Source organism: Emydura macquarii, unplaced genomic scaffold (genome assembly GCF_026122565.2).
Source record: "Emydura macquarii macquarii isolate MOO-44397 ecotype Brisbane River unplaced genomic scaffold, CSIRO-AGI_Emac_v2 contig_1230, whole genome shotgun sequence".
NCBI classification, from domain to species: Eukaryota; Metazoa; Chordata; order Testudines; family Chelidae; genus Emydura; species Emydura macquarii.
Genome location: NW_027131367.1, coordinates 667,511 through 682,022, shown reverse-complemented (window position 1 = coordinate 682,022; position 14,512 = coordinate 667,511). Strand labels below are relative to the sequence as shown.

Below are 14,512 nucleotides of genomic sequence, written 5' to 3'. Positions count from 1 at the left end.
CAGCTCATACAGCTGGACCTGTTCTAAGCTGCTAAGCCAGTACCTTAGAGTAGCCCAGGATTCACTTTCTGCAGCTCACACGTGGCCTTTTCTGCTTGCGGAGCTGCCCCCTCCTGCACATTCCACCATGCCCCCACTCCCTGCCCCCACACTCCACCTCCCCTCAGCCTCCTTGGCACAGTCCAGCCCTCCCTTCTCTGAGCTCCTGTCAGCGTGCAGCCGCTAGAGGCTCAGCCTTGTCTGGGTCAGATAAACCCAGGAGCAAGCAGCTCAGGCCATGTAGCTCCCTGCAAAACTGATTTTCTGGAGTTGGTAACTGGCCAAAAAGCCTCCCACCAAAGTAACCATCTTAAACCTCCCTCCCTGCCGGAATGTGCAAAGCAGCTGCTGCCACAAAGGGAAAGATCTCCATGAACAGCTTTCCTCTAGGCACAGATGGTGCATAGCAAACCGTGGGCTAACAGAGTACGCTGGGACTCCCTAGGGTTCCCTTTGTACAAGCTGCTGCTTTTTGCAGCATGGAGCCCCAGTGGCCATGGCAGCATAGGGGGTCCCTAGGCTTTCCCTGCTCTCTCGCTCTCTCTCTCTCACACTCACAAGTTGTAGCACTTTCACATGCTCTTAAACATAAAAAAAAAAAAAAAGGTCTTGGAGACAGAAGTCCATCTCCACCTGGCTCCCAACCAGCCAAGCACCATGCAAACTGCCCGTAGAATGCCCTGTAGCTCAGATGGAGGGACCTGCACCCCGAGGGACCCGCTGACCCCTACTTATCACTAATTGTGCTGGCTGTTGCTTGGTGAAGGCCTGTGTACCTGGAGCTGACTGAGGCCAACCAGGTCACCTCCTGCCAGGTGAAGCCCCGCTAGGGAGGAAGTTATCACTGAAACACAGGCTGAGGCTCTATCCTCAGGCCCCTAGTTGCTGGAGGCAGCAGCTGTCCCCCACCCCTCTGAAGGGCAGGAGACAGCTGGAGGTGGAGTTCCCCTCCTCCCCTTGTGACCGTAGAGAATATTTGTTTACAAAGAGTTTCCGCTCTAGGTAGCCAGCTTGGCACTAGCAGGGAGGCTCAATGGGATCCTGTGAGCCTCAGCAGCATCGCTACAAACTGCGCCGAGTTCTCTGAATGCAGGTTCCTTGGATTAACTCGTGGAGGATAATGCAGACTGTGGCCTCCACGAATGAGATACTGCCCCACAACTGGTCTGCAAGGGGCTAAGGCCCTGAGCTGTTCGGTCAAGCTTATGCTTGGGTCTAAGCCCATCACAACCTTTGGCTGGAAGCTGAAGGCAAGAAGTTTATTGTAGTGATCTGTTTAATAATGATTTGACTCACTGCCACTGTCACTGAACTCAGCCACCACTTCTATTGGTGGTCATGCCCCTCATTCAGCGTACTGCCCCGGCCAGGGCCAGGCTCTAACACTGATGTGGGAAGTGGAAGGCAGATAAGGAAATGCGGTTAAAGGATTTTAATCTAAGATCATCAGGAGTTCCTGGCATCTACCCACCCCCATCAGACCTCCCCCAGAATTCCAGCTTGGACTCAGGCCATGGCCGCGTTAAAGATGAACTCTGGGTTTGACATTTAGAGGCAGACACCGGCTAGTATTAAAATCTCAACTTTATTTGGCCAACAAGTTCAGCTCCAACATTGTGGTGGGATGCTTCGAACAAGCCTGATTCCACTCAGACCTTCCCAGCACCCCCCTGTTCCCACGTACCCTCCCTACAACCCCGTAATCAGAAGTGTCCTGTTTGCTGCATTCCAGCAGGCCCCTTGCCACCATTTGCCTGGGAAACCCATTCACAACAGATGCACAGAAAGTGATTGAGAAACAGAAACCTTGTTTGATCAGGGAGATGGTGGCAATGCCACTAGGTCCTGTCTACACAGTTGAGTCAGCAGTTGGGTCTTCCTTCCCCAGAGCCTGCCCCAGCCAGTGCTCGCAATGTCCCACCCCTCCGGACCCAGGGCACAGTCAGCTCCATTATCTTTCAAAGCACAAGGCAAGCGAGACATTCAGCTGTGGAACAATGTGTTCAAGGGGAAGCATCTGCCCCCTGCCCTTCCACTGGGATCCCTGAAGTCAGGGTAGTGGTTCCCCCCACCGAAGGATGCAATTCCAGGGAAGAACAGTGGAGACAAGGATTCGGAGCCTGCTGGGTGGAGAGTAGCTATGGCCTTTAGATTTAGAAGAGAAAACTAAGTGGTCCTAGGAGGCATTGCTGGTGAGCTCTGAAGTGAGGCAATAAGACTCATGCTGCAACTTCACAGCCCACTTCTAGCCAGAAGAGAACACTTGGAACAAAAACCATGTACAAAAAAGTACATCACAAAAAAAATGAGGCCCAGGTGGCTGGGCCAGCTACCTAGCGACAGATCCCTTTGCAAAGCTGAGAAGGGAGAAGAGAAGTCAAGTGTACAGACAAGTTCGGTTGAAGTGTTACTTTAAGCCAATCCCTGCATTTCCAGCCAACACTCCTTCTAGTTTAAATCTTAATGGGTTTCTGGACTCGCTAGGCCACGTGACAGGGCAGCCAGTGTAGTGTCTGCTTTTTGGGATATGCAGATTTGAGTCTCCTCTTTACAGTTCATCCTTGTGGATCTTCTGGTCCTCTTCATCACCCTCCTCAAGATCTGTCTCGTCAGCCTCCAGGTCCTCCAGATCCTGTGTTTGAATACAAAGTTGTGTCAACAGCAGCTGGTTCAGGTCTGGCACAGCACAGACAGGACCCTGGCACCCAGGCAGATTTAGGCTCAGCAATGAGGCTGCTGACACACCATCTCCTATCCTATGTTAATGGCAGCGCTCAGATTACTCTGGGTGGTCAGGAACTCACTGGAGGAGATCAGTGTTAAAGAAAAAACAAATCCCGGAGTCACAGAAAAGTCAGCCCTTAGCTAACAGTGGACACTAGCCCTATCCCCATTTATTCAGGGGCAAATCACCACACTGCATAAGCAGGACAGACTGCTCAAGGGACCCTGTATTGGATAGGAGGGACTGAATGAAGTGTCCACTGACAGGTACAAGAGCCAAGCATCACTTCCTTCAGAACCTGAGCCCGTTGATGTGGCAGGAAGGGCACTGGCACCTGGCAATGGGCTATCCTGTCCTGCCACCATGGTGGGCCTACGAGCAGTGGCAGCAATCTCACACTGGTCTAGAGCCACTGGCAGTGGGCCAAGGCAGAGGAGGGTTTCTATGGAGAAGAGGAAGTCTTAAACCAAGCACTAGCCTTGGCCATTCAAGCAGGCTCCCTGTGGTGAGCAGGCACGGGAAAGACAGGGCTTACGCAGATGAACAGCTCAGCCGCCATTCAGGCGTACACGCCTATCGTGAGTGCTGCGTCCCACAGTGGCTGGACAGCAGCAGCCCATCAGACTGCAGAGGCCAGCAGGACTTCCTGCTTTGCAGAAAGGCCTGAGGTCACCCTGGATCCCACCACAAGCGTTTGTCTAGTGTCACCAGGCCCATCCAGATCTGCTGCTAGCCCGTCCTGCAGAGCAAGGCTCCACTCACCTCTTCCTCCCCAGCGCCATCCTGGCCTCCACTTTCCAGGAACTTTTGGAAGCCTTCTAGCGTCCTCTCCCCGTTGTAGTCTATGACCTGCAAGAGCAAAGCCAGAAGTGCTGGTTAACTGAAACCGCTGGGGGGGACGAATTCTCTTTCTGAACTGCAGTTTTGAAAAATGCCAAGCAAGAGGAAATTTAAAATTCCCCTTCACCCATGAGACAAAGGAGCAGCTCAGCCACTAGACCGCTGAGATTGCTGGGAGAAAAAAAAAAAAAAAAAAAAAAAGACAGCCCGCAGATGAGCACCGTCCTCTGCTGCACTTCCCCAGCCTCGCCTAGCACAGCACCAGTGACCCCCTCGCTGGGTCCCTCACCCCGCACAACTCAGCCCATCCCCAAAGGCCCACAAAAGCCATTCTGAAGGTGCCAAACCAACCTTTCTAAGACTCAAAGCCCATCTCCCACAGGGCTCGACAGTCCCAGGCACCAGAGAGCAGAAAGCGAGACTCTACATTTCTAGTGTTCCCCAGCAAGCAATGAGCCACACAATTCCCTGGAATTCAGCATCCTGCTTACGTTTTTTCCAGGGCCTGAGGGAAAGAACTTGAGTGTGGGAAAACTCTGGATTTTCACTGCCTCCACTTCGTTGGCTGTGGAGTCCATCTTGGCAATGACAATGTTCTCATGGTCCTTGTAAGTCTCTCCCAGTTTGTCCCAGATTGGAGCCAGTTGCTTGCAGTGACCACACCAGGGAGCATCTGGGAATTAAAAGCCAGCATGAAGCTTGGAGGCCACCCAGCAGACAAGGGGAAGGCTGAGCTCCACACATGATGCTTGCCAGCCCAGTCCAAGCCCTGCAGTAAAGGGGAATCTCTCCTTCCAGCTCATGTGTTCCTCTTCCAGGCCATCCAGCTCCTGTAAGAAGGGGGCAGGGGGTGGTATGTGGGGAGGAACCACAATAGGGCTGCTTTCCCGCAACATGTTACTCAGTCTGCTCAAAATACTCACAGAACTCCACAAAGACATTCTTGGTCTCATCAAAAGCAACGTCTTCAAAGTTCTTCCCAACCAGCACTTGGACAGGCTGCTTGTCCCAGTCATCAGGCAAATCTTGGCTCATCAGGTGGGGCTGGAATCGGAGAACAGGGACTGAGAACCAGCATGCAGATAGTAGTGGGGGATGTGCAGGCCAAGCCAGGCCCCCAGGAAAACCCCACTGCTCCCAGATTGGGAGCTGCTCCACCCTGGGCTATAAGCCGTCAGATGAATCAGTCACTTCCTTCTCCTCTCATGGAGGAGTCCCCCGCCCACTAAGCTGGACATGTCTGAACGGCTGGTGCCCTGCACGGGAAAGGCTGCAGTGCAGCTCTGCAGAGAGCAGGTTTGTTCACTTCTCAGTGTGACTTACTGAGCAAGTCATTCCCACGGGACACTGGAACAGAGTTCCATTCGCAATCACTGCTGGGCGAGGCTACGCAGAGCTGCCTCCATCCTCAGATGGAAACGGGAGATTCCCAACAGGACCAAGAGGTTACAAATCCTTTGCTTGTGAGAAAACAGGAGCAGCAGCTGTATACGCAGCACCAGGTCACGTGACATGCAGACAGAGCAACCCCCTGCTTTACTGTGGTTACTTTATCAGCACATTAGACAGTTATTGATGTGCTGGCACCATGCCCCACTGGCTCAGCACGAGGCTCACTAGATACTCTGCCCTTAAACATGCTGCAAAGCGAATTGGAAAGGACTCGTCCCATATGACCTGTACAAAGTTCCACAAACTGCTGCAGCAGGGATCACCCCCACGTCTCAGCTGATGGCAGCGTCCAAAGAGCAGCATTACCTTGACTTTGCCCTCCAAGAACTGGTCACAGAACTCCTTGATCTTCTCTGCTGTCAGTTCATCCGAGTCCGGTTTGTATTTGGTCATTTCTTCCTCCAGAGTGATGAGGCGCACAGCTGGGCACTCCTCCTTCTTTAGGCCAAAGAACTCCAGGATCCTCTGGTTGTCAGCATGGTCACTGTCTATGAAGATGAACAGGATCTTTGGAGGAAAGGCGAATGGAGATATTAAAGACATGCGTGCATCCCTAGGGTAGGGGCTCTGCTATAAAGTCACTTACTCAATTAGACAGCTGGCTTCCCACCCCCGGCAGTCTGTAGCCACTTTATTCTAGTGTAAATACTGGGGCCGCAGTAGCGCGTGCCACAAGCTACATTAGAGGGCTGCTTCGCACCAGTCAGAAGGACAAAACCAAAGAAGTCAAGCTGCCACTCTAACCTCATGCACGGTCTGCAGAGCAGCAAGTGACTAAGGCACCTGGCTACTGGGACATGCAGCCACAGAAGGAAGGAGATCGAGGGAGACGTAGGAAGTCGGTGCTATTCAATGTTCGGGGGGGGGCTAGGAGTGACTGCCCTTCTCCAGCTCCTCTCACCTTTCCTTTGAAGTTCCCAGCTGCTGTCTTGAAGTTGTCTAGTTTCTCCTGATAGTCAGCAACACTCTTTGGCAGGAACAGCAGGATGTGAGTCTTGATCTCGCCTCCGAAGATCTTAGGAGCAGTCTGGGAGGAATGCAAGATAAATGCCACATTAGGAAGAGGAATAATCCCAGTGTCAGGGCCCATGGGCTTTTCTGCCTTGACAGTGCCAAGGGAGTCACCAAGAACACAAGTGCCCCTCGCAGGAGCAAGCTTATCCCTGGCTACCTCTTGCGCCTCCTGCATCATCCAGGCCAGCAGGAAAGAGCAGCACAGCTTCCTGTCCCATGGGATTGTGAACTCAGAACATGCGGGTGAGGCAAAAGAGCTGACTGGAAGGCCATACCTGTTCAGTGAACTCAATGACCAGAGGCAACTGGTTAGACTTGATGAAGTTCAGCAAGTTGTCTTTTGTAATATCACCTTCAAAGTTGTTTCGACCTTCATCAAACTGGGGAGACAAAAGTTATTTTCTTAAGGATTAAAGTTAATGCCTCTGTGCACAGATAAACGTATTGCCTTGTTATTCAGGGAGATCCAGTGACCTACCAATGGGGCAGGGGCGGGTGCCGCTCAGGGAGGGGGGCGCTGGCCAGGCCCTCCTCAGAGGAGCTGCATCCCGCTGACATCCCTGGTGGCTGTGCTGACTCGACCCCTCTGCCTGCATGCTGGGCACAAGGAGGGAGCTGCGGGGGAGCGGGGGGGCCCAGCTGCACAGTGTCCAGGTAGCCAAAGGCAGGGCTTCAGGGCAGAGCCCGTCATGCACTCACTCCCCAACCAGGTAGCCCCCTCATACTTTTATTTGCACAAACCCCTGTTGGTGGCAGCACCCCATGCGGGGGACATCACATCTGTGGGCCTATTTCCTGCTCTCCGCTTTCCCCACAGCAGGGGGGAGTGAGGGAGAACAGGAAATGGGCCCACAGGACCCCCCCATAGCGCAAATGTAAATATTGGCCCCTGCATGTCGGAGCCCCATGGTATGCCACTGGGGAGATCAGCAAATATGGCACATTCCAAGTAACCAGCTTCATACAGAAACATCCCAATAAAGAACCAAGGCCTGGGAGAGGCCAGCCCAACTTTGTGGTTCTGCCACTTACTGGTGAGGGAGCAATTTCCAGCTACCACTGCAAGACAGACAAAATGCTCACATTTAATCCATGATGTAATCGGAACAAAGCTCTCATTCTACTGGCAGGTGAGACCTGAAGCAAAATTGAGCAGCAACAGGGAAACACTGAAACCAGCTCTTGGCACTACTCTGCAGGACTAGAAAGGATTTGCAAGGCATGCCTTTGAGGGGGCTTCTAATTTAACTGCTGCTTCACAACATGCTAGGAAGTGTTAGAGCAGGGAGAAGCTGTGGCAAATCCCTGAGTCAGTGATCGGGCCTGGGCTGCACCCTGTACAACAGTGTCACCACTAAGCACATGGATATTAGCAACAGACCGAGCTATTACAAAGGAGCTGGAGTCTGAGGCAGCAGAGCCCACTGTGCAGCTACTAATAAATAGTAGTTTACTCAACCCTCTGGAGATGTATCACCCTCTATTGTTAGAAGCTGCAGCACAGGTGCCAATTCCCATTAGAACACCCCCTATTCTTGTCCTTATTCGCAGAACCTTCCCCAGCAGCCTGAAAAGGGGAATAGCAGAGGAGCATCAAGGTTAAAAAACAGGATGTGCAAGCAAAGGTCAAGGGATTCACCATCATCTCGAATACTATCTGCTGGACACACAACAGCCCCAGGGCAGGGGATGCAGGAGACTCACTGGTGCAGCAGCAAGCTGGCAGAATGAATTAACCCAGCACTACAGAAAGACAGGACTGGAGAGGAACTCTTAACTGTCGAACAAGAGATCCCTGGTGTTTCAGATTGGAAGCAAGCGGGATGCTGCTCTAACGGGGGGACTAGTCCAGCTCCTTAACATCTTCCACAGGCTGCTTTAAAATCCAACATTCACACCCAGACAAGCCACACAAGGTAGGTGAAGAGTGACAAGCTGGTAAGCCTTTTTTCCAACCCAGACCAATCAGAGCCAAAATCCAGGGATGTGTGTAACTACTGGCTGAAAGGACAGTGGCCTGGTCCTTATTTATCCCTTGTTTAGTGTCACTGCTTATTTTCATGCTTGGTTTGAGGGAGATGGGGTAGATTGACAGAGCTATTATGGCACTGATGCAGGATCAAGGAGGAAGTGTTCAGAAGCAGAAGGACATCCAGTCACTTTCGTCTGCACTGGTCGGCTCATTTCCACTGGCACTCCTGTGTCTAACTCAATCCGTCTCTGAAGGTTGGCATTTCCCCACTGACACACTCAAATGGTAGAAGCTGCCAAGCCTGGATCCCCTTCAGGAGGTTCAGTCAGAGTAAGATTCCAGGCACCTATCTGGCTTCACTGAATAATTAAACTGATGAAGGGAAGTCTCATGACCTGGGTCTCTGGTGCACCCACATGATGAACTTGCAAAGCACTTGATCTGCCAGAGGAATAGCAGTGTAAGGAGACAAAGCTCTTGGGAACCAATGCAAGACAAACTGCCACTGAAAATTCGGCTCCTTGAACAACTGCTAGTCAGATTTGTCCGAACTCAAACGCAGACTACAGTGCTCACAGAGCCGGGGGAGTCAGGGAGGAGCAGAGGTAATTCAAGAGATGCTCGGTAAGAGTTCGCACACAAGGAACAAATCAAACAGGAGTAAATGCCTTTGTTCCTGCAGCACCTGAAGCTACAGCACTTCCCCTACAGACAACACGACTGGGTTTATAAACAGGGGCAACAGGGAGTGGTGACAGGAACAAGTGCTTCTCTCAGATGGCCCTGCTCACTTGAGCTCAGGGCTTCCTTCCTGATTCGGATCAGAGAAGCTGTAAAAAATCCTCTACAGACAGGTATTTCAACCAGTCAGCAACCACAGAGCCAGCCACCAAATGAGACACCCTCATGGCATGCAGAGAAAGCAGCAGCCCCTAGAGTAGGGCACAACTGGAATAGCCTCAGAGAAAACCCCATGGGGATCCTACAAGATTTAAAAGAAAGCCACTGGAATAGCTAGTCCCTTTCCACAGAGAGGTGCTGCATCCTCAACAATTTTAATCTGAGCCCCTAGACTGCGGATCCTGGTTTAAGTGAAACAGCTTCAGGAGCCACGGTCTGACTGTAACTACAGCTTCAGAGCCTGTTACAGGAAGAACAGTGGATGAAAATACAGCCTGTTCAAACTGAATTATCCCAGCGCAGCTTTCTGCCCTGCCTCTCACTGCATGTCATGGATGCAGTGGCAACACCAGTTCTTCTCCCAAGGAGCTTCAGCTTCTGATCTCTCCACCCCTACTCCCCATGTGGGCTGAAGGGTAACAAGCTATTTTAATTGGCTGGAGGCAGTCAGTTTATGCCTTCCAATTCTGCAGAGCTTGCCAAAACCATGACCCCTTTGTGACAGAGGCTCTGTGCACTAAGCCAGTCAGCTGAACTTGCAAACCACTCCTTATAAACCCTGCTGTAGCCCGTAGGTGGCTAAACCTGCCCCCAGCTAACAGGCATGTCAAACATGTCAGACAGCTAAACCCACTAGTGGAAGTCAAGGATGCGTCCATTAAAGACTGCGTTAGCTAAAACAAGAGCAAGCTGAGAATGTCATGGCATGGGAAGTGAGGCATGACAGTAGGAACCTGGATGCTGTTATAATGTTACTACAGTTTTTGGTAATTTAATAGGAGGCAGAAGCAAGTAACAGTAGCGAACTCCATAAATACTTGAAATCACACTGAACACTGGGTCATGGCAGTCCCAGATCGGACACAAGAAAGAGAGGCTAAAGGTTAAGGAGGGCTCCTGTCCAGTGCGTTCCAGGAACACATCACTAAGACTCCCTGTCCAGATGATTGACATGCTGTCCCCTGCTGCACAGGGGCACTACACTTCAAAACTGAAGTCTAAACAGTTTAAAATTAGTTTCAGGTTTTACACCCACCCTGAGTCCTCCTGAGTCTGCAGTGTAACGATACTTTCAAATTTTTAAAAAGTTTTTCCTCCCAATTGCTGTGACAGAGCCACGAACAGGGATATTAACTATACAGGGAAAGACTGAACCTTACTCTATCGACAGCTGTTATATGATCCAAGTCAACTAAAGTATTTCAGTGAAGTCTTAAACTCATCTTGATTGTCACCTGGCACATGAATAGGTAGAGAAATTCAGATTAAGAGTGGATGTGTTCTTTGAACCACTCCTCACCTTCTTAAAGAGGACAACCCCGTCTTTGGTGAGCTGGTATTTGGAGAAGATGTCACTGCTGGAAGAGATCCCAAAAGGAATGTCATCAACGGACTCAGCTGCCAGCAAGAATTGCTTGGCAGCCTCTGACTCCACATCCTGGGAGAGAAGAAAAAAAAAAGTGTTTGACACACCGCACTTCCATTTGATGTGTCCAAACGTTCAGCAAATACTGAACACTAAGAAAGGCAGGACAGGGAACATTGGCAACGGCTGTGCTCGATTTCTGCCAGAGCTGCAGCAGGCAGAAAAGCAGCAGCAGACATGCACAGTGAGTCCTTCTCGGATCTAAACCCAAACCCTACCTTGAAGAGCCCCATCACCGAGACTTCACTGGAATCCACTAGTGCTTCAGCTGCTGCAGCATCTGCCAGGGTTGTGGCAGCTGGACCAGTGCGTTTCTTCAGCCAGTTTACAATATCATCAGCTTCTCTGCCAGCTACATCAAAAAGATGAAAAAATTCAGTGTTCATCCTTACTTTTACAGGCCAACACATGAGCATATGGTCTCTGACTATGGAAACTACAGAACTCCTGATCTGGGGTGTGAGGAACAATGGGTCCACTCACTCCCCATCCCCAATCTTCTGGGCCACCAACCACCATTTTCTCTATTTTTCTTCTCACCCTCCCTCAGAGCTGATTCCTGGAGCAAGCAAAACACTGGAGCCACCAGGAGGTGCTGTGAAGTTCAAGGCACTCTGTGTAGCCACTCAGATCACTCAACCAAGGTACACGGATTCTCTGGAATCCGCTCCTTTCACAACATACTGTTTCAGGCATTTGGCTGGCCCAAGCACATTTAGACTTTGGCCAGAGTTATTAGCACTGCAGTCCTCCTGAAGGATTCCGGAATTTTGATACAGAAAAATATCAGCGTTTCTCATCCAGTGTCTTAGCACCCCAAGCTGTTTTTGCCCTCAAAAGAATCAAAATATGTTATGGTTTACATTTCAGTGAATTACAACAGCCTTTGAGCCTTTATTTTAATCAAGCTGATCAAACATTCCCTCACCAAGCCAGACTTTTCCATGTAGCCTTCTCAGCAACTGCTTCAGGCAGTTTAATTCCAGCCTTGTGCATCACTACATAACCCTTACCAACAGAGCTTTAGTCAGACTCTTCCTGTCACTAAACCTTAGAGTCCATAGATGAAGGAAACACGTTGATACTATGCTTGGAGGCACTGCTTAAGTATGTGCTCGGCAATTTCTGCTTCTTGCCAGGATGAGACATGCACACCCTCAGATGAAAAAACCTACTTTAGGATGTCTGCGGTCAAGCACTGTAGAGTTTATGGCTTCATCTTTTATTTAAAGTTTTTGGGAACTTGAACAAGTTTGGGGACACCCCATAGCCTCTAACATTTTCCCCCCCACCCAGAGTGACACCAAAGGAGAACTCACCTCACTATGTGGAAGAATCCCTGAATGACTAGGCAACGAAGTCTACAATTCTGCACCAGAGAACCCCTCACTTCAGCCCTGCTTTGTGACCAGACACTAAGGCTGCCTGTTTATTCCACCAGCAAGAACACACCCTGCCCCCAGACACACGTGAGCTACTTCTCTTACTCATCTTCTGGTAGCCTACCAGAGCACGCTGTGGACACATTCATGTAGTTTAGTTAGTCTCATCCCTCCGGACTCTGGAGAGGCAGCCACAACTAATACCCAACAGGAAGGCACACAGCAGCTGGTTCCACTGGGATGGAACCTGCACCTCTTTACTGCAGCCTCTACTGGTCAGAGAGGCAGAGCGGATCGAGGTACTCCAACAAGAGCAGAGCAGAGCAGCTCAGCCCACCTGCCCCCTGCACGGCCGGAGACGGAGCAGGTCGGGGTTTTCATTCTCGACTCTAGTGCTTACAACAAAATGAAACCCGACCTACTGCATCTCAAGATTGCTAAGGGCAGCCCAGGCACGAGCAGGGCAGGCCCTGACAGCTCACCTGTGTACTCCCGGGGGGACGATTTGTCTCCGTTTTTGAAGAATTTAATGGTGGGGTAGCCGCGCACCCCGAACTGCTGGGCCAGCTCGGACTCTTCCGTGGCATCCACCTTGGCCAGCCTGATCTCGGAGCCAGCCGCCTTCAGCTGCGCTGCGGCCTTGGCGTACTCGGGGGCCAGCGCTTTGCAGTGGCCGCACCACGGGGCATCTGCAAGACACGGGGCAGGTGTCAGCCGCTGCCAGGCCCCGGCCCCGGAGCCGAGCCGGCCACGGCCCCGGGTCCCGCTCGCACGCCGCGAGCCAGGGAGGCGGCCCCGGACGCGCGGCCGGTCGCGTTGCCCGGGCTGCAGCCGGGACTCCCGGCGCGCCCACCGGCCCCAGGGTCTCCCGGCTCTGCCCGGGCTCGGGCCGCAGCGCAGCCGCCAGCCCCGCGGCCTGCCCGGCGAGCCCCGCCCGCTCGGAGCGGCGCCCCCAGGCGAGCCCGCAGAGGGCGGCAGGAAAGGCCCCGTGGCCAGACCCCGCCCGGCGCCCGCCCGCCGGAGACACCGGCCCGCCCGCCCGCCCGGCGCCCGCACGCACAGAACTCCACCAGCAGGTGCCTGTGGGCCGCCAGCGCCCGCTCGAAGGAGGCCGCGCGCAGCACCAGCACCCCGTCCTCCTCCTCGGCCGCCGCCTCCTCCGCGCGGCCGGGCCGGACGAGGCCGAGCAGCGCCAGGCACAGCGGCAGCAGCAGCGCGCGCAGCAGCTTCATGGCGGCAGAGACGGGTCGGGTCGGGCACGGGCGGCGAGCTGGAGCCGGAGCGGGACCGCGGCGGGAGGAAAGCACCGCACCCGCCTCTCGCTTATAAACCCGCCCCACTGCCCGCCGCCACGGCCCCTGACTGGCTGCGCCTGTCGCCCTCTCCGGCCTCTCCCATTGGCTTAGCCGAGCGCCTGGGGCTATCCTCGTTTTCTATTTGCTGAGCCGGTCGCCACGCCCCTTTCCTACCACCGCTGAATGGCTACAGGCCTCCATTTTATCAGCATCCTGTAATTGGTCGCTTCGCCCGCTCTGTCACCTGCGATTGGGCTATGCTACCGCCTCGGGCTCTCAGCCGGCCGACTCTGATTGGTGGCCCGATCAGACCCTCCCCCCGCCCTCTTCTCTTGAACGTGGCAGTTGGGCAGCCCCCGCAGCATAGGGCGGTTGCTGCGCATGCGCCATGACGGACATGGGAACTCGTTCGTGTTGGATTCTGACTGGGCCTTGTCTGCGAGTGCCGCCTTCTGACCCGGAAGAGCAGAGAACCTCTTCCGGGGCAGGGGGGGGGACTCCGCGGGCGCTTGCAGCGGGGGCGGAGCTTCCTGGCAGCCGTTATGACGTGTGGCGGCGGCCGGGCCTAGCGGGAAACTCGAGCAGAGAAACATCAGACGATTCCCCTCCCCCGCGTCCGCCCGTCCGTCCGCCCGCGAGCGCGGCTGGGAGCCGCCGGCCAGGCCCGGCCAAGTAGCGACGCGCGCCCCGGGGCTCCCACTCCCGCCAGCGCCATCCAGCGGGCCGCGGACCCAGCTCTAGCCGCTGTCCCGCCCTCCAGGCTCCGCCGGCTGTCCGTGGCGGCAGTCCCCTGGCATGACGGGATCTCCCAGCACGACCTGCGGGCTGGAGCTGGGAGCTGAAGACTGGCCCTGAAATAAACCTTTGGTCCACACCAGTCCAGCTGCACAGCGTCCTGTCCTTAGGTGTCCATCGCGCCCGTCCCACGCATTCGCCATGCCGCAGCCGTCACCAGGGATCGGGGTGGGTGGGAGACCAGGTATTCACAGCCCGGGGCTGGAACATAACCTTTCTTCTTGCCCTTTGGACGTTGGCGGCAGAGAGGACGTGGTCAGCCAAAGGGCTTTGACCCCCTTCGGCACCCTCTCGTGCACTGGCAGTGCACTTTTGCCATGCCACCAGGATGTCGCAGAGGCCAGCCGTAGGCTCTGTGAGCTCCTCAGTCTCCAATCCCAGGTTGGACATGATCCTTTTAAGGAGTTCTTGGTGGACCCGAAAGTCATCTGGTGGTATTGGGGAAGCCAAGCTGGCCACCACTTCGCTGGGGATGAGGAGAACAATGGTAACGCTGGGAGAGGGAGAGGGAGTGGAGCCTCCTCCTCTTCAAGGGAGCGGTCTCTACCTCTGGGTCCTGTAGTTCGATGCCAGTTTCAGATCCCAAGTCTGGGTCCCGCACAGGGCCGCTCGCTGCTGCGGATCATTTTCTGGACGTAGCTGTGGAAAACGAGCAAGTAGGCTCCTGGTGCC

General features: G+C 53.7%; 1 protein-coding gene across 1 annotated transcript; it reads right to left on the bottom strand.

The window, feature by feature from the left end:
* Positions 1-1,605: 1,605 nt before the first annotated feature.
* P4HB (prolyl 4-hydroxylase subunit beta) lies at positions 1,606-13,014 on the bottom strand. The gene is made up of 11 exons (XM_067547147.1): positions 12,811-13,014; positions 12,233-12,439; positions 10,587-10,720; positions 10,243-10,380; positions 6,346-6,450; positions 5,958-6,083; positions 5,363-5,563; positions 4,528-4,648; positions 4,096-4,277; positions 3,527-3,613; positions 1,606-2,671 (listed from the first exon to the last, which is right to left on the bottom strand). The coding sequence occupies exons 1-11, from the start codon at positions 12,980-12,982 to the stop codon at positions 2,588-2,590; spliced, it is 1,557 nt and encodes a 518-aa protein (XP_067403248.1). The 5' UTR covers positions 12,983-13,014; the 3' UTR covers positions 1,606-2,587.
* Between the last annotated feature and the right edge of the window lie 1,498 nt (positions 13,015-14,512).